This window comes from Oryctolagus cuniculus, chromosome 2 (assembly GCF_964237555.1).
Source record: "Oryctolagus cuniculus chromosome 2, mOryCun1.1, whole genome shotgun sequence".
NCBI classification, from domain to species: domain Eukaryota; kingdom Metazoa; phylum Chordata; class Mammalia; order Lagomorpha; family Leporidae; genus Oryctolagus; species Oryctolagus cuniculus.
The window spans coordinates 171,393,049-171,420,958 of NC_091433.1; the positions used below are offsets into that span (position 1 = coordinate 171,393,049).

At 57.8% G+C, this 27,910-nt stretch overlaps 1 protein-coding gene across 1 annotated transcript; it reads right to left on the bottom strand.

Annotated features, from left to right (window-relative positions):
* Window positions 1-46: 46 nt before the first annotated feature.
* On the bottom strand, window positions 47-27,854 carry EHD3 (EH domain containing 3). The gene is made up of 6 exons (XM_002709932.5): window positions 27,146-27,854; window positions 17,420-17,596; window positions 14,017-14,114; window positions 5,532-5,944; window positions 4,767-4,931; window positions 47-2,161 (listed from the first exon to the last, which is right to left on the bottom strand). The coding sequence occupies exons 1-6, from the start codon at window positions 27,370-27,372 to the stop codon at window positions 1,634-1,636; spliced, it is 1,608 nt and encodes a 535-aa protein (XP_002709978.1). The 5' UTR covers window positions 27,373-27,854; the 3' UTR covers window positions 47-1,633.
* Between the last annotated feature and the right edge of the window lie 56 nt (window positions 27,855-27,910).

Genomic DNA, 27,910 nt, shown 5'->3' on the forward strand with positions numbered 1-27,910 from the left:
CCTCCCCCTCAGCTTCCCATGCAATGGTGCTCATGGCCAAGGCGGGTACCAAAGGATTAAGTGTGCTGTATTATCATGAGTAAGGACAATGCACTGCAGTAGTAAGCACGTCATCGATACATAGAATATTCTATCGTCAGAACACAGGTACAAAATAAGTTATCCTTGCGTTGTTTCCCATCACAGGAGGAGCACAGCATACAAAGTGAGTGGACAGAGCGGCCAGGGAGCAAGCCAGGGGAGAGGCCGTGGAGGGGGCTGTAGGGCACTGAGTGTGGCGGGGATTTGCCCAGGACAGGTCAGAGTCCTTGGGGACGCCACAGGGAAGGAGACCCCAGACCTCTCCAGTTAGCCTGCTGTGAGTGAGCACAAAGTCCCACCTGATCCAAGAGTGGTGGCTGTGTGGGAGCTGGGCTGATGCAGGCTGCTGAGGGGGAGGCTGGGCAGGGGCAGGCTCAAACAGCCTCCAGCAGGCTGCCCATGCTCCTGCTGCTGCTGCTGCTGGCCTTGGGTGATGGCAGGAACATGGGGAGCACAGCCTGAAGGCACGGTTTTTCTCCTGTGACGTGACAGATGGTCGGAATGATGGCCCACCCAATGCTGGCGAGGCCACCTCCCCTTGCCAGCCTGCTGGGAGGGGTCCTGCAGGCCGGACTGTGGACTGTGCTCTGTGGTTTGTCATGGGGTAGCAGTGCTGGGATCCTGCATACATCCCAGCACAGGGGAGAGTCTGGGGGTCTGAGGGCCTGGCTGTGTATCCCCTCTGCATCGCAGTGACTTCTGTGACCTGGGCTCTACACAGTCTTGTGAGAGGCTCTGCTGTGCACAGCGAGGGTAGGCGCGGATGCATACTGAGCTGTGACATCAGTGACAGCCACTCAGGGTCACGCACACAGTGCAGGCTGGGTCAGTGTGGGTCAAGGACAAGCATCTCAACACCACGGGCCAGGTGGGATGAAGAACGGCCCTGCATTGGTGCCCTGGGGTGATTTTGAAGGAAAGGCTGCAGGACAGCACCCTCACTCTTTCCTACCATTACTGTCTCTCCTCTCTTCCACTCTGGGATCTTCGAAGTGAAGTTCAAAGCCAAGTTTACTGAGGAAGACAGTCTCAGATGAGGAGAGAACACTGGGGGCCCCAGTGCCCTGGAGGAGCTGCCCTTCCTCCATTCTCCTTGCCACTGCCCCCTTCCCTCATACCTCCTAGCCCCTGAGAACATTTCTTAGTAGGAAGCCGAAGAGGGAAGAATAAATGCACAGAAAGAAGTGAGTTGCCTGTTATGTGAGAAGCTGTCTGCATCTGCTCAAAGCCCGTGTATGGAGGCACTGAGGGGGGCGGATCTGGGCTGGGTGAGCCATCTCTGGGCGAGTGATTTGCCTTGGGTCTTTAGGGAGTGAGAGATAGGAGGGCCAGAGGAACGGAGGCACAGGCTCGAGCCCTGGGACCTGGAGTGCTTCCTCTTTCTAGAACTCCAAGAACTTGGTTATGTCCCAAGCAGGGTCAGCCTGGAGATGTGGGAATGGATCTGCTTCCCATGTGTGTGCATGTGTGTGAGCATGTGTGCACGTGTGTGGTCACCACTCCCATCTCCAACACCTGCCTGTCGAAGCCCCTCCCGCCACACCTCATCCCGTCAGTCAGCGACTTTCCTCTTGGAGGGGGGCAGGAGGTGGGCGGGCAGCTCGTTGGGCAGCTCGTGCCCCTCCAGCTTGACTTTGATGAGGTGGTTGGCCAGGGCGAACTCCTCGTCATCCAGCATGCCGTCCTTGTCAATGTCTGCCAGCTTCCAGATCTTGCCCAGCACACTGTTGGGCAGCTTGGAGCGCACCATCTCCTTCTTCGCATTAGCGCCTGTGATCTTGCCGTCCACCGGGGACAGGGTGTAGAAGATCTCGTCGTACATGGGCTTGTCCCTGGCCACCACCCACTCTGCATCGTCGATGCCCTCCCCAGCCCCTTCCCCGTAGCCATGCCCGAAGGGGCCGTGCAGGGTGCCCTCGAACGCTCCTCCCTTCACCATCTGGACGGGCCGCTGGGTCTCCTCCTGGCGCACCAGCACCATGAGCTGGGCAATGTCGTGTGCCAGCATGTCATCCACCACCTCCAGCAGCTTGCTCTTCAGCGGCTGGAATTTGCTGAAGTCCTGGGCCTGGAGCTGGTCCTGGGGAGAGGGAGGGAGGGAGGGAGACAGTGAAGACACAGGAAGGGAGGCAGCAGCCGCGTGCTGGCGGTGCGCTTCCAATAATGCCGGGACGTCCACAGCCCAGCTCCTATCCCCAGGGCTAAGTGGGTCACCTCGGAGAATCGTGGAAGACAGGAGAGAGGAACAGGAGAAAAGGCACAGTGGGCCAGGATGGAGTCTATGAGCAGTAGAAAGGTGGCAGGGACAGGGGACTTTAACAAGTATGGGTTTGGTCTCTTGTGATTGAGAGTAAACCATCGCGCTTCTCTTTATGCCAGCTCGGCTGTGGAATGGATTCTTCTTTCTCAGGCATGCGTGGTTGCTTATGGGAATTGGCTCATAAGAATATAGGATACACGTGGGGGAAGGGTGACTTGGGACTGGAGTCCGGGGGTCTCTGCTTTAATGAAGCTTGAAGACGCTTCATTATGAGTACTTTCACTGCGTCCCCTCGGTCACTGCCCCAAGGGGTTGAGAAGTCACACTCCACCCCCAGTGAGTGAGAGAAGCCGAGAGCAACTGGAATCAAACCCTACTGGCAGCCAAAGCCATCCTCACAACCTACAGATGTCCAGGAGGATGCTCATGGGAATGACCCGGAGAGAGTTCTCAGAACACTGGTTTCTCCCCTGTGCGTTTCAGCGGAGGGAGGGGCAGGAGCAGACTTTCCACGCTCCCTTCCTTGCCTCTGTGTGACGACCCACCCTCCACTCTGTATGGTTCTGTCACGTTCAAAGGCCCTAGTCTACCACAGCCAGCTTCTCCTTGGCCTCTAGGGGGTGACAAGGGGAGCACTTTGTGTTCTTGCCCTGGCTCTGGCCATAGCAACCCCAGAACGCTGGGAGGAAGCCAGCACACAGGGACAGGCGTGTTGGGTTCACTGCAGAGAAATTCAGAAACACCCTCAGCTACATTTCAAGAGCGAGTGTGAACCTGGATGCTTCTCACCTCCCTCCTAGGGGCAAGGCTAGGAGGCAGTGGGGGCTGATCGTGGTCTGGGAACCCAGCAGACATGCCTCTCCCTGTGTGTTTAACCCTAGAGGCTCCCAAGTAGGGCTCCTATTGTCACCTGTGGGGGCATGGTGGGTGTGCCCATCACCCCCACCACACACACACACACACACACACACACACACATGACAGCCGTTCACCCTGTTGATTTAGTAGAATCTACAGAGCAGACAGGACACCAGACAGGCAAACAAATGAGGAAGTGCAAAGCACTGATGCTGCACAAGGCTTCTTCATATTAAAAAGCAGGTGTGCGACCCCTTTCAGAGGCCATCTTCCCAAAGATTTGTCTACAGATCATTAAAGTCTGAACCGAAAGACAAAGAGCAGAAGTGCTCCAACCAAGCAGTTTTGAGATCGGTGCCTGGCTCCCAGTAGGCGGTTCTAGGGATGAATGACCAGGGGTACATGCCTCCTTGGGATGTGTGTGCGTGGGTCCTCTTAATTTCACTAGATGGGAAATGGCAGATGTCTCTCAGTGCCTGTGATCAGCTGAGAACCTGCTTCCCAACCTAAAGATGCCAATAACCACAAGAACAAAGTCTGTTACTCGTGCTTCTGTGGCTGCTAGCTTTTGGTTTTCCAATATTCTGATGAAAAAAAAATTAAAAATTTATTTATTTTTATTTCATTTGAGAGAGAGACAGAGAAATAGAAAAGTCTTCCACCTGCTGGTTCACTCCCCAAATGCCCACAACAGCTGGTCTCGGGCCAAAGCCAGGAGCCCAGAACTCAATCTTGGTCTCCCACGTGGGTGGTGACGACCCAAGTACTAGAGCCACCGCCTGCTGCCTGCCTCCCATAGTGTACATTAGCAGGGAGATGGAGTAAGAAACAGAGGTGGACTCAAACCAGACCCTCCAATTTGGATGCAGGCTTCCCACATGGCATCTCAGCCTCTGCACCAAGTGCCTGCCCCTTTAAAATACTTTTTTCTGAGATAATTATCGAATCACAGAAGTTGCAGAAATTATACAGAGGGTAGGGCCTTGGTGCTCACCCTCCAGTGCCCTCACTGGTGACATCACACCTGATGATGGCTATAGTGACTGAAGGGCCCTGGCTGTGGTGTAGTGGGTTCAGTCACCACCTGAGACGCCGACATCAAATGTGGGTGCTGGTTCAAATCCCGGCTGCTCCGCTTCCAATCCAGCTCCCTGCTAATGCACCTGGGAAAGTAGCAGAGCGTGGCTCAAGTCCTTGAGCCCCTGTACCCACGTCGGAGACCGGAAGAAACTCCTGGCTTCGGATTAGCCCAGCTCCAGCCGTTGTGGCCAGTTGGGGAGTGAGCCAGTGGGTGTAAGATTCTCTCTTTCTCTCTCTTACCCTGACTTTCAAATAAATAAGCAAATCTTTTAAAAAATGAAATAAAAATGAAGGGCACGGTCTGGGTGGGGCTCGACTCCGACGGCCCGGAGCTCACACCTGTGCGGGCCGGCTTTGGCAACTGGCAACCTCATTTTACAGAGGAGGCGGGTGCTGAGAGAGCCTGCAGTGGGTACGGCGTAGCGGCTTCCGGCTTGCCAGCTCCCAAGCCACCGCCCCTCATCCTGGAGCCCCTGAGCCTGCTCACCTGCATCCGCTTGAGGTTTGGGAAGTCTCCAGGCGAGATCTGATGCTCCCGCTCAATGCGGCCGTAAATCTCAGCCAGGTTGTTCACCAGCTCCTTCTTCTTGTTGTCCTTCCCGAACACCGAGGGCATCTCCTTCTTCAGGGAGCTGATGATGTAGGCGTGCACCTGGCAACAGGGCCACGCAGAGAGCCTCCCTTTAGGACCGCACCCTCCCCCTTCCTGCACGAACCCTCGCCCCTTCCTCCTCCACCTCCTCCCCCTGAGCCTGTCCCTGAAGTCCTTTCCCTCCCCAGCCTCTTGCTGCACACTGCTTGCAGAGCTGGGCCGGGCGAGTGAAGGTCAAGGCAGTGGTGGGGGTGGCAGGGCAGCCAGCACTCGCCGAGCGCTTCTTAAGGTGCCAGGTGCTGTGGCTGGGGCTTAGATGTGCCCTATCTCATGTCACCTCCAAGCACCCTTTCATTTTACAGATGTGTAGAGAGGCCCAGAGAGACTAAAACCCTGGGGCTCACACAGGCAATGAACAGTGGAGTCCAGCTCCAATCTGGCCACCTGAGCCCAGAGCCATAAGCACTGGACTCTCCTGTGTGCTGGGTGCCAGAGCTGGCATGCCTGGCTGATGCCTGTGATGCCGTGGTTACAGGACCCTGTCATCCCAGCAGCCAAGAGCCCAATCCCCAGAGGCAGCCAGCCAGGGCTCTCGCAGCAGATAACCCAGACTAGGCTCTGTCTACCTGGCCGCCCCTCAACCCCAGGCACCAGTCTCACCTTGGCCAGCCTGGCTCTCTTGATGAGGTCATTGAGCTTGCGCAGCGCAGCATTTCGGGGCAGACTCTGGATGTCCCTGAACAGGTCCTGCTCCTCAGCCTCGAAGAGCTTGCGGTTGTCGGGGATGAGCAGCGGGTGGGACCAGAAGGAGCCGATGTAGACCCGGATCACCTCGGGTGTGTTCACGATCTTGCCCAGTGACCACATGAGGGCGCCGTAGACGCGCATCAGCTGCTGCGTCTCGATCTGGTCCGCCTTGTTCAGCACCACCCGCATCTTGTCCTCATGGTTCTTGAGGGCCTTGATGACCTCCGAGAACTCGTCGGAGATGTCCAGCTTGTGGGCGTCGAAGAGCAGGATGATGCGGTCCACACGCTCGGCAAACCACTCGAGGACAGCTGCGAAGTCGTAGCCTGCCGGCACAAGCATCATCAGCCAAGATGTGGAATCAACCCAGATGCCCACCAGCTGCTGACTGGATAAAGGAAATGTGCTATACACACACTGTGGAATGCTACGCAGCCAGAAAAAAGGATAAAATCCTGTCTTTCACAACAGAACGGATACAAGTGGAGGCCATATGCTTGGTGAAATGAGCCAGTCCCCAAAAGACAAACATCATCAGTTTCCCCTGATTTGTGGTAACTGATACACAGAGTACAGAAAAATGTACACGAGCGACATGGACATTTTGAGATTTGATGACTGTTTACAGCCCATGTCTCTACTCTTGAGGAACAGTGCTTTCTTTCTACTTACTACTTATTGAAATCTTTACTTAGTGGAGGGTTAAGCTTGTGATTATAAAATTCACAGAGTATGTCATTGTAAAGATTAAAGAATAAGGAAGGAGAGAAGGTAGAGTGGGAAGCATCGCCACATGCCTAAATTTGTGTGTATGAGATACAGGAAATTTGTTCAGCTTATATAAATGAAAGCTGTTAAATGTCGAGTTGGCTGGAGCCTATGTTCCCAGCCAAGTCTCTGACTTGGTCAGGCTGGGTTGGGCATTTCTAACCAGCGCCCAGGAGGTGCTGATGCTGCTGGGCCACCTTAGGCCCTACTGGTTCTTCATCATCATCATCATCATCACCACCATAGCTAACAGCTCGTACAGCACTCATGGGGCGCCCAGCACTTCTCTCGTGACTAGGACCCTCTGAGATACACTAACATTGGCCCCATTTTTCAGATGAGCAACCAAAGCACGAGGAGGCAAGCGGTGGGCTCGGCTTGACTCTGGAGGGGGACCCAGGCCGGCACTTCATCCACACCCCCGACTGGCTCCCACAGGCGGCCGTTTCAGAGCAGGCTTCTGCTGCGGCAGGGCTTGGCGGGCACAGGAAGACCTGCTGCTGTGCCAGCATCTGTGAGGAGATCCCAACCAACAAATGGAGGCAGGAGCCTGTGGTGACTGCCAGCGTCCACACGTCTCTGCCTTCCACCCCTCCGCCTCCAGGCAGCATGTCCCCACGGGGCTTTCTCCAGGATCGGTGAGCAGCTCAAACGACTCCGGAGTCTGCGCTCCCGGCTCCTGTCAGGTGGACCCAGGAGGCCAAGAGCAGCTGAAGGATCCATGGTCCGACTCCCCAGCTTACAAAGAGGGAAACTGAGGCAGGCGAGGGCTGCAGCAGGCCCAATATCAATCCAGCAGCGCAGGAGGAACGTTCCTGCTTGGTGTGGACGCAGAGCCCGGTGCAGACCAGACTCCACCTTCTCCGCCAGGAGGCGAAGCCCAGGGGAGCGCGACTCCAGCAGGAGGACACCGGGGCTCTGTGGGTCCTGTCTCAGAGGTGGTGGGCAACCCAGCCGAGACCACCCTGCTCGTAGGCAGTAGCCAGTGGGGCACCACGACTCTTGTAGCTCCCTAAATCCAAGTTCAGTGCTTGCTCCAGCTGGGGAGCGTTCACATCATGACCTCATTTCACTCTGGCCAGCTGAGGAGGTCACTCCTTTCCAGAGAGGAAGCTGAGGCTGAGGAGGAGGAGGGGAGGGGGCAGCAGGGCTGGGGGGTGCACTGACCTGCAAGCCACTCTTCATCAGGACTCAAGCCTGCACAGCTCCCTGCCCCCACCTCCCCGCCATGGCTCTGGCCTATTTTTATCCTCCCTGCAGTACAGCTGTGGCAGAGCTGCTCCCACCTGCCAAAGGGGGAGGGCAGAAGGGGCTGGAGGGCTGGGAAAATCAGAGCCAGTTCTCCCCCTCCCCGCCCCCCCTTCCCCGCTCCCCTGCTCCAACCCCTACCCTGAAAAATAGGCCATGGCTTAGCGGCTGCACAGGTGCCCTGAGCAGCAAGCCTTGCCCTCCTCAGCAGGTGGAAAGGGCAGCACGAGGCCCCTGCACGCTGCTGATTCCCATGGATTTCAGCTGCAGCGGCGCAGGCCATGGGGAGCGGAAGAGCGGGCGGCTGCTCCCCACTCCACCTGCCGGCAAAGCTGGTTGCACAGTGGCTGCCCTATGAGCGAATGGGTACTCATCCAGGTGAGAGGGGCCCAGCCCCAGCACTGTACCCCATTCCCTGGGTTGGAGGCTCCAGCCCGGAGGACTTCATGTAAGAGGAGGCTGGGTCTGCAAAGGGCTGGGTGTGTGAGTGCAGCTCCCAGCAACCTGAACACTCCCTGTTCTGGGGGTTGGGGGCAGGGGGATGTCAGCCACTTGTCTGGGCTGCCAGTGCCTGTCCCCACCGGCTGGTGATGGTGACGGTGCCCTGGCTGGTCTGTGCACACTCACGCATGCGCCAGTTCCTCTGTGCTCATCCTGCTGGCAGGTTGGGTAGCAGGCATACTTGTGGGTTTCTTCTGTGCCTGGTGTGGTGCCTGGCACAGTGCAGGTGCAGCATTTGCTGAACAGAACCCACAGGGGAGCCCTGTTCTGTACTTCACGAATGGGAGATGGCAAACAAAGCATGTTTGGGCCTCAGTTTCCCGGTCTGTAAATTGGACACCACAGCAACTTAGCCACAGGGTTGCTGTGAGGATCAAATCAGAGAATGAAGGAGAAACTGTGTGGCTGTGACCTTGGCTGTTGACATGGCTCGTCCCCTTTATACAGAGCTCCTGAGTGCTGGCTGCAATGAGAGGGGGCATGCTGGACAGGGGTGACCAGAGGAGGAGGGGCTGAGCCCACTTCTGTGTCGGCCCAGCTACGAACTGGCTGTGTGTCCTTGGGCAAACAGCGTCCCCTCTCTGGTCCTTGGTGTCTTTGTCAAGCTGTGAGGTTGGGCTGGGCAGTCTCGGAGCGTCCTTTCGCAGCTCACAATTCTGGCTCCTGAGACGAGGTATGAGGTTGGGGAGTGCGGCAGGATGGACGGTGACGAGATGCCGGGAAGCTTCCGCGGGCACAGGGGGACAAGAAGGCTGCAGGCTACTGTCTTCATTAAGACGCCTCGGGACGCGCATGTGATGTCCGCGCCTGCCTGGGGCAGACAGGTGGCTGCTCGGAACCCTCGCTGTGATTTTACAAGCACCCCTCACCCCCCCCTTTTGCAAACGCTGTACACTCCGGCAAGCTGCTTTCAAATGACAGCCGTAGCCATGCCGGGGCTTTCTGCCCGGGTGAGGCTGTGAGGCCGTGGGAATCAAGCCGTGTCTCCCTGGGGCCCTCTGAAGCACAGCCTCCTTGTTCCTGGCTAAGCCAGAGAGGGTGGGGCCTTCAGAATGGAGCTCTGCTGTTTCCCTGAGCTGGGCTGAAGTGCATATCCAGGAATGGGCACAGATTGGACCCAGGAAGGAAAAGCGCTGTCCCATTAATTTTTCTGGGCAAGCCTGAACCTCAGCTTTCCCAGCTATAAAATGGGGGCAGGAATGACTGTAGGACAGGTCCTTGGGGAGCCATGGCAACAGGATGGGGCAGCAGAGGGAGGGCTGCACTCAGCCTGCAGACTTTGCCCCCCATGCAAGGTGACCTGAGAGCCCAGGCCAGGGCCCCTGCTCTCCCTGGCTGCAAGAACAGACCTGAGACCCATGATGGTAGCTCAGGAGCACCTGCGGCAGCCCAGGACGCACGGACATGGACTGGGGGCAGAGTGCAGAGTGCAGAGGCTGCGCTTCCTGGAATTCCTTCCGGCAAGTTTGCTGGGCTGTGAGATCAGGGGACAGACGGGGACAGACGCCAGCCGGAGCCTGTGCAGCCTGCAGCTCCGGGGCACTGGAAAGAAAGCGTCTCTGAGTAGCGGCCAGCAGAGGAAGTCAATGAGACAAATGCAGTCAGCAAGGCGACTCCTCCAGCACCGGCCAGCTGCCTTGCTCTGTGTTTTCAGCTGTGTGACCACATGGGATCCGGGTCACTCGGCATGGGCCGGGGGGGTGGACAGGGCAAACACCTCATACAGAGCAAGGATAGGGCACACAGGTGAAGGGGCTTACCAAGATCACACAGCCAGGTGGAGGCCAACTCAGATCCTGGCCTCCCACCCTCTTCTTAGCTGAGAGCTGAATGCAAGCAGAGCTCAGGGGCCTGAGCCCTCAACCCGGGTACTCCCCTCGGTGGCTACCAAAGTGCCATCTCTCTCAAAAACTCTTTGTTGAGATTTAAGGACATCTTCGCCAGAGAGGGCAAGGCATCGCTTTCCAAAACGGGAGCTGACCATGGGAACAGATGCTACCCCAGATGCCTCCTCCTGGAAGCTACTGAGGCGTGATCGGGCAGACTGGTCCTTTCCAGGGGTGTTGGCCTCAGTGCCCATGCGGGTGTATATGGGCAGCTGCAGGCCCAGCTCCAGTGCAGGTGCCAGGGACAAGAGAGGGGTGGGGGGCTGTGAGCATTAGCACAGACCCTCCAAGGTCTGGGCCCTGGAGACCCCCAGGGGAAGCGTGTAGGTTTGCCTTCTTTCCTGCTGCCTGGGTTCTTCCTGAGCATTCCTTCCCGCTGCAGCTCTGGGCCCTGGGCAAGACTCCTGTCAGGAAGGAAGGGGTCCATGGGGAGGAGCCCCCAGTGGTGCACCTGGGCCGTGAGCACAGAGCCCTGGCTAGGGGGACTTTTCTAGGGGTGCCAATGGGGCTTTCAGGCTGAGAAGCAGCCAGGAAATGCAGTTCCCAGGCGTGAGGATGCGCGGCTTCCCGGAGCCCACCCACTTCTGCCGCATCCTTGCTTCTTCCCAGTAATGAGCCTGGCCTGGCACATCCTGCCGCTTCCAGAAACTGCCTCCTTCCTGCCTCTCCTGCCCACCCCGCGCACCTTCATCCAGAGACAAGGGCTGGTCTGGAACGGCCCACACTCTGCTCCTCAGGTGCCCCTGGCTTCACCCCACAAGACACTCCCAAATCCCAGGCCCCTGTAGAGGAGCCACACCCACACTCTCGGCTGGGCCCTGGCCTTGGGAGTAGCTCGTTCTCCCGGAGGGGAAGTCCAGGGTGGTTGTGGATGCCCCTGACACCAGTGCCCCCTTTTTCCTGGTGAGTCAGCTCCGGGCCAGGCAGGAGGCTGGGTGAGAACATGGCTGGGTTTCAGGCTTGCTCGCAGGCCCTCACGCTGGACACAGTCTGCAGCCCCATCCATGGGTGCCTGGCCTGCCCTGCTCTGGCTGGAGGGAAGGAAGAAGAGGGAAATTGGCTCTGTGGCCAAACCCAGGCATCCAAGAGCCTAGACTAGAAGCCACGACAGAGCGCGCTCCACTCTGCATGCATGCTTGCCTGTGCGTGTGTGCACGTGTGCGTGCAGGAGGGGCTATGTGGGAGCGTTTAACCTGACAGTCCAGGTCCTACAGTGGACTGAGAGGATGGAGAAGAGATTTGCTCAAAGGGAACTTGTCTGGTCTGGGGACTCCTGGTAACTGACGGGGTCTGATGTCTCCCACTGACTTTCCTGGCTCTCCAGGGTGCTGAGACCAGCACTGCCCCAAGCTGGTCATGCAGTGCGGGTGGCCCAGCCCTCAGCTTGTTTGTGTCACAGGCTGCTTTTGCCAACAGCAGCATTTATGAATAGTCTGGACTCGAGAGGGCAGAGGACACACTGGCCTGCACAGCGCTCACTGGGCTATCACTTCTCCCAGGGATGGGTGGGACCGGTACTTGGTCAGTGTGGGTAGCATACCAACCACCCAGTTTGTGTAGGGAAGTCACTACTGGGGTCCAAAGACAAAGGCAGGAGAGAAGGAGGAGGAATGGGAAAATGAACTGGCAGTGGAGCTGAGGAAGGCAGGAGTCACTGGAGTCAGGGCTGCCACATACAGGTGCACAGGCTGTGCACTGTGCAAGTGCAGAGTCCACTTGTATAGATTACTCTGGGGTTGGATAATGGGTGGCCACGGCTGGAATGTAAGTGGGGGAGGAGAGAGCTCCCCGCGACGCAGACCCAGAGCTGAGATCTGTGTTTGCGTTATGGTCTATAGACCTCCAAAGGGGGCTCCGTGGTGCCTCACCCCTGGCTGCACACGGGGACCCTGAGGCTCAGGGGGAATGTGATCTGTTGAGCCTCACGCAGGTTTTAAAGCCTAGAACTCCAAACCCCTGCTCAGGTTGCACGGCTTTGTGGGTGCGCAGGCACCACCCCCTGCTCCTGGCCCTCCAGGTAGTGTGGCCTGGGGGGTGTTGGCTCTTGCAAGCTTCTCTTGAGGGGACCATGCTGAGCCGTCCCAGGTGGGACAAGGCATCCCCTGTATGCCTCAGCTCAGGGGGAGCCAGAAGAACCACGTGAGGCTGGGGCTGGGGCTGCCTGGGACAAACGGACGAGACTGAGAACCACCCAGATGGTGTCCACAGGGGCAGGGCCCAAGTGCTTCCCAGGGACAGTGGGCAGGAGGGAGCATGGGACGCCCCTCTCCTCCCTGGCCCAGGCTTCTCTAGCTTTAGACCGGTTCCCTTCGCCTTCAGCACCCAGCCTAGTGCCAGGCTCCCTGGACCCTTGCAGGGGGACACTGTGACCTCCAGGGCACACGGCCAGCCAATCACAGGAGCTGTGAACAGTTTCCCTAGTGCTCTCCCGGCTCTGCTGCTTCCTCCCCAGGCTTTCCCTCCTTGGGGTGGGGGCAACAGGGCTTCCCTGCACAGATTCTCAGCCTTCTCACCCTGCACCTGCCCCAGGGCAGAGACTCCAGGCCGAGGGTCCCTTAAGAACTGGCTGGGGAAACCTGCCAGCGCAGGCTTTGTCCACCTGCGCATCACATGGGATACCCCCAAAGAGCCCCACCTGGGCCTGTCCCCCACCACCTGCCCTGGTAGGAAGAGAGCCCCTGGCCTCAGAGGGGAAGCCAGGGCTGCCCGCAGGAGCTCTGGCCTAATTCCAGCTTGGGCACCAGCAGCCGGCTCCCAGCCAGGGGCTCGTGCCACTCGGGGCTCCTGGTACACAGCTGAGAGGCACTTGCCTGTTGCCCTGGGAATCTCTCCCAAGGGAATGGGGCGGCGGGTGCTGGCTGGGGAGGCCAGGCCCATGGGGATGGGGTTTCTGGGCCCCTTGCTGTGACGCCACAGCCATAGGCAGCACAGACCTGCACTTGCCGGGGCAGGAGACACACAGCAGAGGGCTGAGGCCCACACTGCCGGGAAGCAGTCTCGGCCGTTTCCCAGAGAAGGCCGGCGGCCCCAGCCTCCCTTCCCGGAGGCCGACCTCCAGGGGCCAGACTGGCTTGGCTGGAGTCCCAGCTCCCGGCACCAACACTGGCGGGGGAGGGGTCTGGCTTCATCTGATTTTTTTTCTTTTTGCCAGAGCTACAATATGCAGGACAGAGAGGGTGGGGGGCTAGCCAGGGCTCACAGCAAATTGTGGCAGGAGAGAGGCTGGGGTTGGGGGTGTGGAGCAGGTGTCTGTAGCTTTTTACAGCATCAGTCTGGTCTTGTAGGGGCCAGGAAAACCAAGGGAGAGCAGGATGAGGATGATCTGAGATTCTTCATGATGGGACATCTACTACGTGCAGGACCACTGGCAGCTTTACTTATATGTTTTCTTTTAGCCCTCAAACACCCCGGTAAGATGGGTAACACCATCTCCCCACTCTACAGATAACTAGCTGACATACAGAGATACCTGCCCAGGCTCACTTGGCTCAGAAGCGACAAGTCTGGCCCCAGAGTTCTGTCCCTGCTGGGAGACCTTGCTGAGTGAGCAGTGACACTCCGTGTGTCTGCAGTGAGCGGGTTCAGGGTGCTCCCACATGCCCCATCCTCCTCCCCTAGGAACCGAGCATGAGGCCACCTCTGCACGTACCCACTCCCTTGGGTTGCACGGTCCCAGGACAGGGACTGCAGGGACTTGAGAAGGACGTCAGGGTCTGGCCCACGGCAGGCTCCCTTTAGAGAATGAGGAAACTCACTGAGGTCAGTGACATCTCCATTATACAGATGAGAAGACTGAGGTTGGCTGTCTGTCGAGCTACATGGTTCCTGAAATCACCGAGGGGCGCTTGCCTGGCAGCGCCCTGCATAGCATGCAAGGTGTGGCAGCTCATCGAGGGACAGCAGGGCCCAGGGGCTTCCCTTCTGGGATGCAAGTGTGAAGACACTGGAACCTCCCGTGGAGTTGGAGTCCAGGGCTGGCACGCCGCCTGGCTTACCTCGGCTGATCCTCTGCTTCTCCCCGGACAGGATCCCCGGCGTGTCGATGACGCTGATGCTCTCCAGCACGGGATTGGGCAGCTGGGCACACACGAACCTGCACAGGCCAGAGGAACGCTGCTGTGAGCCTGGGGTCCCGGGGAGCTGATGCTCCCTGTAGAGTGACTGTGCGCCCTGCATGTGGCCTCGTCTGTCGGTGGGGCAGCATCTGACACTCCCTGATGCCCATGGGCAGGAATCAGCAGCTGGGCAGCCGGGGACACGGACTCCCAGGTGTGCCAGAGCAGACTGAGAGCCCTGGCGGTGGCCTCGGCATCTGTGCTCCAAGGAAGCCCCTGGGGCGAGGCCGAGGCAGCTGTGGTTTGTGCCCTACTGTTGGGGACGGTGGGATAGCCAGACCTCAGTCCCTGCCCCCACAGAGCACAGCCTGCCCCGAGATGAGATGAGGGGCAATGGGACCTGCGCCCCAGGGGAAGTCAGTGAAGGGTGTGGAAGATCCAAGGCAGACAAATCGCTCCTGGGGAGGACTTCCTGGAGGAGGCAGCATTGGCAATGGTCTTGAAAAACAAGCCACACCAGGAGGGACGGTTATTCAGGCATCTCTGCAGCTCTGTGAATGCCAAGCACAGCTCTTGTGGTGGCAGTCAGCCTCATTCAGGAGTGGCGGGGGCAGGGCTCTGAAATGGGACCGCCCAGCAGCACGCAGACGGGAAGCCAGAAGCCCTGCGATGCCCTAGTGCAGGCTGCAGCGAAGCTGGTGGCTGATGGCAGAGGCCCCCTGCCCCCACCCCTGCAGTCCTCCTAGCGCACATGCCTGGCAGACTCCAGTCCAGCTAAACCTTCAGGTTCTCAGCGGTGAGTGCTCCCCGGGGCTCGTGCGCCGAGTGCATCCTCCCGTTGCCTCCCTTCCTCCGGTTTATCTGTAGGGGATGCCCCCTTGCACCCTTTCAGCGTCGTCATGCTCATCAGCGTCTGCTTGGCCACAAAGGCCTCGCCAGCCCCCGTGCCTCTGGCCAGTGCTGTCGCCGCATGCTGGAGTCAGCCTCACCCTTCCCCCACCCCCCGCCACTGCTGCTAGAACTGGGGCTTGGTGTGTCTGTTGCCAGAGGAGCTGAACTCTACCTTAGCAAGGCCCTGGGAGGGAGAGCGCCCCCAGCGTTCTACACAGCCACATTCCTTTCCTCTAGGCTGATGGCAGGGTCAGGCGCAGGATCTCCCCGGAGTTGGTTTCCCCCTGCTACACATTCATTCACGGAGATCACAGACTTAATCAGGGATCCCAGACCCCATAACGGCAGCACTGCCCAAGTGTCCCTTATTCTTTTCCCGACACCTTCATACTTGTTGTCTTTATAAATTATTTTTGGGAAAAGAAATGCACATGGTAAACGCTCAACAGTTCTGGAAGGTCTCCCTCCCTCTTTCCCTCCCCCCTCCCCAGTTCCACGCTCTGCACACAACCGCCATCAACAGTCCAGGTCGCCACACTGCACATTTCTTTTCCTTTCTCTCAGATTTTCCTTACCCACCTGCAGGAATAGATAGGGTGCAAAGGACTTGCAGTTTGCATTTTCATCCTTTGATTGACAAAGATGATGATCCATGTGGTGGATATTTTACCCCACATAGACCACCCAGATCCCACCCCCACACTCGGCCCCGGGCTCTCAGGAGCGCACCAGCCTGGGATGGCCACGCCGTGACTTCTGATGCCAGGGCAGACTACATACCACCACGTCTGACCCCACAGGCTATCATCGCTACAGGCATGGCTGTCCCCAAGTGGGGTTAACCACTAACCCTGTGTCCTCTCTTCCAATGAGGCCAGTTACCCCTGTGTGCCCCGGCTGTCCTCTCCTCTCCTCTGCTCACCCCTCTCATCCTCTGCCAGGGTGGTCAGCCACGCCAGGCTCTCCTGCATTTCACATCCTGGTGTCACAACCTCCTCACTGCCCCTCCACGCTGCTGCCACCTTCGTGCCCTGACACTGAGCTCACAGCTTCCTTCCCTCCTTAACCCAAGCCGGACTCTACCTGCCAGGCCATTTTCTCAGTTCCCCGTCCCCCGCGTCCCTCCTGTGGGAGCACTCCCCCTGCCTGTTTGCAATGCCACATTTTAATCACATGGTCCCCTCCCTGCCCCAGTCTCAGAGTTATCAGGGACTCCTGTCATCTCTGGAAAGGTCAGGGTCAAGTTCAGAGTTTCATAAAAATACTGCTCAGGAGAAGAGACGTCAGGGATCTACTGGGCCATGAGCCTCAACTTGCACAGCTGGAAAATGGCCCAGTGGACGGCTGCTTCACAGGCAAGAAGACGTGGCCATGGCATTGCTATGCTCTGACCCTTCTTGCTTGTTTCCACGTGCCAGGTGCTTAGTGCGTTATCTCCTTCACCCCTTGCAAGAAGGTCTCATGGTTATCTACCTTACAACAGAAAAGTTTGGTAACTTGCTCAAGATCAATGAGACTAGGCAGGATCTGGACTTAGGCCAAAGCCAATATTCTTTATCCATTTACAAAATTAGTTGCAAGCAGGGAGAGACAGAGCTCCCATCTACTGTTTCCCAAATGCCCACAACAGCCAGGTGTGGGCCAAAGCCAGGCGCCAGGATCCAGGAAGTCAATCCAGGTCTCCCGTGGGGGCGGCAGGGACCCAATACCACTGGAGCCAGTACTGCTACTTGCCAGGCTCTGCATTAGCAGGGAGTGGCTGGAGTCAGCAGCCGGGGTACAGAACCCAGGTACCCCCACTACGTGACACGAGCATCTAAACTAACCGGCTAAACACCCACCACCAAATTCTTCTGTACTCTATCTCCACTCAGAAAAGGCAGTTTTAAGAGTGCCAAGTGCAATGCACATGTAAAATTAGATTTATAAGAAAAACAAGCGCAATGAGGATCTGCCAAACAATAACTCAGTGGCCCAGTGAGCTTGCCAAGCACTCCCTCACACTGTGCAAGTCCTCACAATCTTGGTGTCTGTTGGCCTGAACTTGTCCCGGGCGGGGGAGGTGTCCTGTGGAAGGTTGCACAGTAGGAGACTCAGCGCTCAAACCCAAAGCTTCCCCTGCAAGTCCAGGGCTCTGTGCACCAAAGAATATCCAGGAACAGGGGAGAAATCCCAGGCATTATTCGGGCAAGCGTGGGGAACTCTGCCGAGAGCAGCTTTCCTGGGAGGCGGTGGAGATTGGGGGACTGGGGTCTAAGTCACTGTTGATCCCTTTCTGCTTCCCGGTCAGTAGGGATCGGCCCAGCGATGGCAGCTCCCACATCTCCCAGTGGCGACTGACTCAGCCAGCAAGGGACACCCAGGAGACTCCAGGTACGGAAAAGGCCCTGCCCCTGGCCCTCACTTGCCAAACTCCTAGGAGCAGCGAACAGCACACCCCTGCCACACTCACCTGTTCAGGAAGGCGTTGCCGAAGGCGTTGAGTTTCCGGAAGGGTTTCTTGGGGTCCACCACCAGGGCGTTGCCCGGGATGATGCCCTCCACATCGCCCTGCATCACCGCGATGAAGGAGTCAGTGGTCGGCTCGGGACCGATCCTCATGCCGGGGAAATCCTGTTCCAGCAGGTACCTGGATGAAGGGAACACACTCCTAAGGCAGGGACTGTGCTGGGAGACAGCGTGTGGACAACTAGGGAGGCCTGGGAGAGGGCCAGCTCTGAGGAACTGGGCCGGGGAGGTGGGACTTCAGTCACTTCAAGCACCCCGCTGGTCCTTTGGCTTTCCCATGCCTCAGTCAGCGGTGTGGGGAGGGGGAGCGGGACCTGCTGAAGAGCCTGCACCAAGGCACAGCCAGAATCAGACCACCCACAGACTGCTGGCTTGGCACAGGCCATTCTTCAGTCAGCTGGTTATTAAACATAAAAATCAAACTGTACATGATACAACACGCAAACAGTGTCAGGGGAACATTGGGAAAAGTGAATCTGCATCCTGCCCTAGACTTTGGGTATCTGTGCTTTGTATCGCAGATCCTTCTAGGAGTATTCTAGGCACACACGTACTGTGTGTTACCTGTTCACACACAGCCACGCACAGGATCTTAGAGCCCAATATGCTAAGCACCATTGCTTGCTGCACAGCTCTCCCCCTCTCCCCTGCTCCTGTCGTTACCCATTTAATTCAAACTTCCCAAGCCAAGATGATATTCAAGACGCACTACAGCACCTGGCACAAAATCGATACTCAATAAACGAGTTCCCTGCCTTTAGCCTTTGGGAACCAGGCAATTGCGATATACAGCGGTAGGATGTGGCAGGACGCGTTGGCAGGGATGATATTTCTGGTTTGGTTTCAATCTGTTTTCTTACCTGCACCCTCTAACCTAGAGAGGTGTCAAAGTGCCCTTGTAACTGCTGATGCTTTCTGACTGCACCCAGCGCCCCCCACCCCATACAACCGCCTGTTCCCTGGGCATGCACAGCTCGCAACCACAGAGGATGCCGTGTGCTACATGGCCAGGGGTTACAGATCCTGCGGTCATTCTGTGATAATGCCATGTGCACGCATCCTTTTCTGCATACAGTGTTTTGGAGGTAGCAGCATAAGTCTGGTTTTTTCCTCTTCAGGACAAGGTGGAGTTCTGGTATATGGATTCTTAGGAGCCATTGCTGGGAGAAATTTTACGGGTAAAATTAGAGCGGCTTCCATGGGCTGGAAGGAAGAAGGCCAGGGGAGCAGGTTGTATGCAAGATCTCAGCCGAGAGGTGAAGCAGTGCATGAGGGCTTGGTTATTTTCATGATGTGGTTTTTATGGGTGGGACGTCCAAGGTCTAGTCCCACTTGCTGTCTGTGGGGCATCAGGCTGTCTCTCCCTTCCCAGGGCCTCTGCTCTTCATAGGGGTCTGGACAAGGTGGTCCCTAGGGGACCTTCTGTTCCACCAGTCTGTGTTCTTTGCCCTGCTGCACATGGGACCCATCCCGCCCAGGCTGTAGCACATCCACGCTGCTCCAGCCCCTGTTATGGGCACTCTGGAGAAGGCAGGCAGCCTTTTGGGGGGCAGATTGAGCCCCAAACTTCTGGCTATGGCTGTGGTGGGAGGGCTCTCTCCATCCTCTTTTCTTGGCCTGGGCAGTGTGAGCCCAAGGTCACCCGCCTGTCTCCACTCCTCTGGAATCCAAGGGCAAGGGCACAGAGAAACAAGGGGATGGCCTCTAAGGACCTCTGAGCCCCTTGGGAGCTCAGCACAACTTTGAGCCCAAACAGCAGGAGGCCAGGCTGCAGGGGAGGGGGCCCAGTACTGCCTTGGGTTGTGAGCAGCCTATGCAGAGTCCCGCGGGAGTGCTCTAAGAGCAGGATGGGTGAGCCCTAAGGGCTGCTGCCCATGAACCACAGCCTCATGGGTGAACCCTGCCAGGCCTGGGGGCCTCTCGCAGGACAAGAGCTGTTAAGCTGGGAAAGGAGCTCCGAACTGCCCTGTCCTGGGGCCTTTGCCCTTGCTCCACTGGCAGGCTCCCTCTGAGCCTCAGCTGACGGTGCCAGGGCCCCACCCCTCAGCTGACGGTGCCAGGGACTGATTCACACGTGCAGCCAGGGCTCAGAACTGCTCCCGACCAGCCTTAGCTTTACTGCGAGCCCCCCGACACTCACTGCATTTCCACACTCCATACATTGTTCTAAATACCCTGGCAGCATTCTCTCCTCTGGGGGAAACTGAGGCATAGGAGGGCGATTTACTGTCTCCAAGTTCAACAGTAGTAGTGTAGCTGGAACCCAAATCCTGCACCCTGCAGCTTTCCTGAGGAAATCGCTGCCCAGGCAGCCGGTCAGTGTCCCGGAGCGGTCAGAGCAGAGCTGGCCCACAAACCCAGGAAGGGCTCAGCTTTATGCGTAATCTCAGCACGCGGGGTCACAGCTCAGCCTCAGCACCTGGGGTGCTGCTATCAGGTGGCCAGCTGGGGCCAGGGGCCAGGGCTCGGGGCTCCAACCTGAGAGCTCTCTGCCAATCCCAGGCCTTCCCAGGGTGGGTCAGCACCAGGGAGGCTCTCGGGGTCCCTGGTTCATGGACATCCCACCCATGCCCGACGGAAACATCAGGAGCTGCTGACTGCAACTCCAGGGGCAATTAAGCTAGGTTGCTATGGGCTCCCTCCCCAGGGAGCTGGCGGAAGAGCACCGAGCACGGTGGCCCAGGAGGCCACCCCCCCCCCACCACCACCACCACACGTGGCCGCAGGGGCTTCTCGGCTGCCTTGGGGAAGGCCCTTGTCTTTCCAGGGAAGGCAGGATTCCCTCGGGTCACATGGTGGTTTTGAAGGCTGGCACTGCAGTCGGGATGAGAAGAAACCCCAACAGCTGCACACCCGGGCTGCACTTCTTGCTTTCGCGGGTGCCCGCTCCTTTGGGGCCTGGTGAGGAGGCGGGGATTCTGGTTTCTCTACTCCTATGCCCTTAGGAAAGCACTCACCTGATGCTTAGCCCCTCCCTCCAGGGCAGGGGGTGACAGTGCGGACCTAGGCAGCTCCTGTGATGTGCCAGGCACTGTTCTAACTTTCCCAGAGAGCCTCGTACGTCAGTGTCACACCTACTCTATGTGAGCCCTCTACGCCTCCCCACGGGGTGTGCTGAGGTCTCATCAACCCCACTGTAACACTTGGCGCCCGAGCTAGCGTCTCATTGTTAGGGGGAGGAGTTAAAGAGCCAGTCCCAGGTGACGCACCAGTAATTACAGCCAGGAGTGAACCGGCTCTTGGAGGCGAGGATGCATGCTCCTGGCCTGCTAACACTCGGTCTCCCACTCGGCCTCAGATCTCACCGTGGCCGGCTCTAAGGGCTGAGTCCCCCACCCCACCCTGGAATTAGAAGGAGGGGCGGGATAAGAAAAGCCGGGAAGGGACAGTTTGGCAGGAGGCTGACTGGGCAAGCCGTGAGGTGCTGGGACCCACAGCCCAGCAATATCCTCCTCTCTGTAAATATCCATGCTGGGATGCACAGCGCAGTGTCTGGGGTGTGGGAGGCAAAATCTGAAGCTGACCAAAGCAGGACCCAGGCTTGTGAGCTTGAAAAGGGTCTTTTAGAGGAGGGCCAGGTTCCTCATGCAAACCAGGGCTGTGATCTGGGAGGGACTGCTTGGAGGAGAAGCCCTAAGCAGGGCCTGGCAGAGGCCTCGCTGGGCACAGCTGAAATAGAAAGGGGTGGAAAGAACCACTGGGAGGCAGCCTCCAAGATGCTCAGAACCAACAGGGCCAAAGAGCAGGGACGAGTGGCTTCTTCATGGACTTGTCTCACATCCTGTCCCCGTGGGAGGTGTGGTGCACTGCGCAGGTGAACAGAGGGGGACCCACTGCTTCCTGGGGGAGTTACAGAGCCCTGGGCTGGGCCTGTTGTTTGCCTCAACTCCCAGGACCCCATGCTTGCCACCTACATGTGGGGCCCCAGAAACCTGGCCAGGGGGCAAGTGGGGCTGAGCAGAGGGCCTGAGGCTGGGTAAATTCTCAGGGACATTTGGGTATGGCTTGCAGCACTGGGTGCCCGTGACACAAAGACACCACTGTGTCCCAGAAGGGAAATCTATTGAGGAATCTCACGCCTGGCTGCTCTATGGGCAGCCATACAGACGGGCTTCTGTTGTGGGTGCAAGCATTCCCACAGCAGGCTGAAAAAGAAAAGTTAATTCCGGCCTAGGTGGGAACAGCTGGGAGGGGGCCGCCCAAGAGCAAGGAGGGGCAGGAGCCTGCTGTGTCCCGGGGGCAGTTCCAGGCCCTCCCCTTGGGTCTTTCCAGGTCACGGAGCCTCCCAGTTCTATGGGATGGCAGCAACACTGCAGTGTGAAGTTGAGTAAATGCGAGTAGGGGCTACCCAAGTTCAGGGCCAACTTAAAATGCGAAGCGGTCCTAAGAGTTGAAAAGACTCACCCCCACCCCCCACCCCCTTGCCATCCAGTGTAAACTTAGCAAATGCTAACCCCTGAGCAAGTGCAGGGAAGTCCAAAGCACTATGTTTCTTCATGTTTTCTGAAGGAAAGGATTTCGGAACATTTCACTCATTTTTCTGTGCCCTGCTTGGCTGGCAGGCTAAGCACGTGGTCCGCTTTCCTGGTGATCTAAGTACTCAGGGTAAGGCCTCGGAGCCAAGAATCTGAACCCAGTCTGCCCTCCAAGGACTCATGTCTGCAACACTGGGGCCCAGCCCAGGGGCTCAGGAACCCTGCCCAGGGGCTCAAGAACCCTGCCGCTGGAGGCTTGGGGCTGGGGCAGGTGGCTCAGCTCAATGGAAGAGCTGGTGGGTAGTGATCCCATTGCCGGTATGACTGTGCACAAGTCATCCAATGGCCTCAGTCGTCTGCTTTATGAAATGGGAACAGGACTTGGCTTCAGATGACCTCAGAAAGTGGGAGTCTGGGACACCACACGAGCGTTTCCAAAAAGCAAGGGCTACACTGGATATTTGCCCATTTTTGGCACAGACAATAATTAGAGGAAATGAACAGCCTGGCATTGCCTGTCCCCAGATCTGGTTCAGGCACCTCCTCCCTGAAGGCTCCCTGATTTATTCCTACCTTACCCCCAAAGCTGACTGTGCCTCTCTTCCCTGCAAGTCTCATACCTCTGAATCCATATACCTTTTAGATACACTCCCAAAGTATGTAGCACTTTCCACAGGAATTCACTGTCTGTATCTGCATAGTAGCTAAATTGGTCCTTAAGCCAGAGTTCTTAGCTTTAAGCCCAAGGTCAGGAAATTAATCCTTGCTCTGCTGACCACGCAGGGTTTTGGGGAGGCCGTGAAGCGTCCCCGCAGACAGAGCGAGGCAGTGAGTAGGAAACTCTGAACAGCCAAGTTGAGGTAGAGCAGAGTCTATCAGGCGATCCCAGCATGCAGGAGAATGCAGGGGCCAGGCTGCCCAGCCTCCTGATAGCCTCCCCTGGCCTGACCACACCTTGGGAGAGTCCAGCCTGCCCAGGACACCATGTGGCTCTGTCCACAGAGCTCGGCCTCACGTCCCTCCTCCAGCCCTGGGAGGTGTGGAGACGAGAACGTCCCTCTCCCTCATCCCAACCACGCAGAGCTGGACCAGGCTGCCTCCCACCTGCTGGAGGTCAGACTCAAGCTAGAAAGAGGGAAGTAGAGGAGGACGACCCCATGCAGGGTCCTAGAACATGACTGCTGTCCCCGCATCACCCCATGGGTGATACAGATAGGGAACCGGGGCACAGAAGGGCTGGGTGGCATGACCTCAGGTCACCTTCCTAACCCGAATCCATGGCTTGGAAGTGGTGGCGCCTGGGTTCTGATGAATTAGCCCGGGTGCCGTGGCCCTGGTTCCACTGCCATGGCCTTGGACAGAAGTCATTTTTCCTCCCAACATGTGCAAAACCTCATAACTTCCACACACCTGACTTTTAAGGCAGCTCCTGAGCCAGGCCTGGGGCAGGCAGACACGGGGCCTCTGGCCCAGGGGTGGCTCCTCCCTCTGGAAATCCAGCCCCACAGAGCAGGCAGAGCAGAGCCCTGGCAAGAACTGGGCAGCCACTGACCTCAGAGGCTGCAGAGAGACAGGGGTGTTGCCGGGAACGTGGCTGGCAGCAAGCAGTTGGCAGAGGCCCGTGTTCTCTCTGCAACAGCGGCCTGGTTCTCGAATCCTCTGGCTTCCCAGAGGCACCCCCTTCCTCACAGCGGGGAGGCCTGAGTGATGCCGAGAGACAGGGCAGCCACGAGCAAATGCCCTGACACTTTTGAGCCAGGCCAGAACACAAAGTGTTCCCCGAGTGAGGGGAGGCCAAGAGGGCCAGCAGAGTGGTCCTCACAGCCCATAGGGAGCTGGACCTCAGCGTCCAAGCCCCCACCAGAGAAAGCCCCAGGGACCTGCCCAGCCACATTCAACCCCCCTAGGCCCATCCTTGGGCTGTGGTCTGGTTGTGCCTCCCGTACTCAGCCCCTAGAGCAGCTGGTGATCCCTTGCTCCCCGCAGAGGAGAGGAGGGCCCTGGGCAGGGAAGCACTGGGGGCTGTGTGCCAGCACGAGAAACAGCAAGGGAGAGCAAGGGCGGAGGCAGGAGGGACAGTGCGCTACTGTACTGCAAAGAGCCGCTCTGTGTGGCAGGGAGCAGCCACGAGCCCATTTACTGTTTATTTGATTACTCAGGGTTGCCGGGCCTTAAGCCAGGGAAGTTATTTCAGGCAGAGATCAGAGCGCATTAATTAGTCATTAGAAGAATGTCCTTTTCTGTGTGTTCTTCCTGAGACGAGAAATGGTCCCCGTGGCGGGCACACAAAACTGCCAGTGGATGGGCACTCAGGAGGCACAGCGCCAGGTGCCGGGGGACCGAGGGCCAAGGCTGTGCTTTCAGAAGTCGAGGTCTGGGACCCAGAGCAGATGAGCCGAGCAACGATGGAGGATGGAGGCAGGGCAGGAGCAGGGCGGGAGCTGGGGCACTCGCCCCCCCCCCCCCCCCAAGCTGCCTTCACTTGGGGCACCCTCTTGGAAAGCAGCTGCGAAATAAGACTCTTAGACAAAAGTTTGGAAATCAAGAATTGGAGCACAGAAACAGTGCCGTACAACCTTTGGCCTGACAGTTCTGCCTCTGGGACCTGCTGAGTCCCCTTGTGGCCTGAGTGGCTCGGTGCTGTGACACTGGCCAAAAAATAAACCATGACCAACAATCTTAAACATTCTAAAGTAGCTGGTTAAATGAATAATCTCACGTACACACACACACACACAGAGCTGCTTCAAAAGCCCATAAGAGAATCAAGAGATAAATTTTATTTGGGGGCAAAATGTTTAGAAATCCATGAATCTTTTTCTAATATGCGTTTCTCGTGACCTTCCAAAGCCCCTGTGCATATGCAGGGAGCTCTTCTGTAGCTGTTAAAAAATCATGCTTATGTGAAAAATACCCATGCTACAAACTTAAAAAAAAAATCCAGCATCTGAAATTATACAAATGGCATGATCTCAGCTGTGTTATAAAAGAGCTAACATTGCTAGAAAGATAAATATATAATATTTCAAATGTTTTCCCTCTGAGTCATAGGATTATGGATGATTTTTTTTTCTTTTTTCAAATTCATTCTTTTCCACAATTAAAAAAAATACTGTTTATTGGATTTACCGAGAGGGAAGAAAAACATGTAATTTGGTTTGGGAGGGGTCCCTGGGTGCAGCCCTCCTAGCCGTGCTGGCTGAGTCTTGAGGGGAAAGAGATCTTGACGCTTAGCAAAATCAGCAAGGAACCTGAGCGGGCAGGGAGCAGTCTTGTACTCGGAGGATAAGAACGCTTTGGGATCTGCCTCTGCCGGCCTTCCTGCCTCCCTCAGATAAGGAAGAACCTATGGCCATTCGCCTCTGCCACTTTCTGAGACTAGGGACCAGCCAGCAGGGACGCAGACAAAGCCAGGGCAGTGGCTCTTGCAGAATGCACTGAAACCTGTCTGCTGTGCAGGGATCCTGTCCCTAGGGACACTCGCCTGTCCTGTCCTCCCCTCCAGTCTGCAATATGACTGTCGGGAAGCTGCTGGAGGTGAGGCCCCAGATGCTGCCTGTAAGTGCCTGTGCTCTGGGCAGGAGACGCTCCCGACAGTGAGCTCAGAGTTACAACCAAGCTACGAGCAGATAGCCGGGGAGGCCAGGCAAGGTCAGGAGCCATCGGCAAATGGTCTGCGCTTCCTGTGAGGCACAGACCACAGCAGGCAAGGGCAGAGGCCACAAAGGAAACTCGGAAGGGCCTTTGGCAGCCAGGGCATTTAACAAAATAAAGGTATGCATCAGGTCAGGGGTTCTCATCCTGATGAAAATACTATATGAAAATTTGAAATTTGGGGTGGATGGCATTGTCCTAAAGATAGGTCCACAGCTTCCATCAGATTTTCAAAGGAGATGCTGATGTTTTAAAAGGAGCAAAGGATTATTGTCCAAGGGCTCTTGCCTATTCTAACAATAGAAAACAGGCAGGCTCCAACAAGCCCATCATCACCACAGGCTCCATACTTCTTCAGAAATCACCTGGTCTCCCAGAGCCGCTACGTGCAAGGCCATCCACTCCACAGGGCCAAAATCTGACCAGGCGTGACACGTTAGCATGGTGCACGTCCAGCTCCCAGAAGGCTGTGCGACAAGCTTAATGTTAGAGAAAATTAGTACCTCGACAACTAGGAACCACATTCAGCTTTTCCACTCTCCTCGCTCAGGCACAGTGCTCCAACAGCCACTGAGTGGAAACACAAGGGTCCCTGCTTTCAGACGCTCTGCAGAAGATGAGCACCTTGGCTCTGGGGTGGGGTGGGGTCACTGCACCCCATCCCACACGGTAGGGGACTGATGCTCGGTGCTCTGTACAGTTTGGAATGGTTCTCAGTGGCCTGGCCTTGCATTTGCATGGATGGAGGACCACAGTAAAGCCTGTTTTCCAAGGAAAAGGAGGGTTGTCCTCACTCAGGGGACAATTTATGGGTGTCCGTGAAGGCAGGGTGGACAAGCAGAGCTTTCAGAGGCTCTGTCCAGCTCAGCCATCTGTGATTCAAGGGCATGGCTGACTCACCCTCCAAGCCACAGGCCCCTAGCCAACCATCTTTTCATGCACACCTAGAACCCGTGCCCCAGGCCTGCCACGCACCCCTTGACCCCCCCACACCTCAGTCTGCTCACCTGCAAAGTCCAGGCCCTGGATGAGACAATGCCAATGTCCCTTCTGCTACGAGTGCTTAATATTAGGATTGAGTCATTCAGACCCAAACGAGAGAAAAAAGGGCATTCTGCCTCGGGACCCTGCTCTTGTCCAGGCACCCACAGGAGCTCTGCCTCAGAGGAGGACAAGGTGGAGAGGTCAGCAGGCCACCTCCATTCCCCGGGGCCTGTTCCCTGCACACCTCCTCAGCTGCAACTGCCAGGGCCCCCGCAGGAGGGGGCAGCCTTGGAAAGGGAGGAGGTGGTCCTGGCCACCAAGGACAGGTCCCTCCGAGGGCGAAAGGTGCTGGGCAGACCAGGAGCTCTCCCGCCTACGCCTCTGGGGCCTCCCCTCCTCCTCCATGGAGAAGCACAGGGATGGCTCTGAACTTGAGCAGTGCAAACGGACCACCGGGGCCAAGGGGTCAGGGCAGAGGAGAGGCGCCGGGCAGCACGCGGAGGGGGCCCGGCAATGCACCTGTGGGGTGGGCCTCCGACGCCGAGCCGGCTGCTCACCTGATGAAGGTGGTCTTCCCGGTGGAGTACTGGCCCACCAGCAGGACCATGGGCTTGTTGTCGAAGTCGGCGTCCTCCAGGGCCGGCGAGTGGAACTCATGGAAGCGGTAATGCTCTTCCAGGGGCAACAGCTTGGTCTTGTAGAGTTTCTTGAGCCCCTCGCTCACCGTCTGGAAGACCTCAGGGTCCTTCCTCCGGCGATCGTCGGTCCCCAGCCAGCTGAACATCGCGACGGCCGCGCGCCCCGCCGCCCAGGCGCAGCAGGCTCTCGGGGAAGGCGCTGCTCACCGGGAGAGCTCGGAGCTCAGCCGCACCATGGCCCACGCGCCGCCGCTGGCCCCCGGCTTCATTCGGCGGCAGCCCAGGCCGGGGCTCGGCTCGACTCGGCGCCGCGGCGCAGGAGGGCTGCGCTCTTGGAAATAAACGAACGTCGAGGCTGCGAGGAAACTGCCAGATGCCGGGGTCCCCGGCCCCCCTTGCCAGCCCTCGCCCTGGCTCGCGTCGCGCTCGCCGCCGGCTAAGAGATGCTCGGGCTCCGCGGCTGCGCGGTTCGCGGACAGCTCCGCAGCCGCAGCGGCATCCCGCGGCCCCGGCGCCGTTTAAATGCCAGCCTCGCAGGAAGCCGGCGCGCGGAGGAAGTCCCCGAGTGCTGGCAAGGCCGGGCCGGCCGCGCGGTGCCAGCGACGCGAAGCCGGGCAGGGCGCCGCCATGTCTGAGGGCAGCGCTCTGAGGAGAGCCGGGGCCGACCGCGTCCCGTGGGGCAGG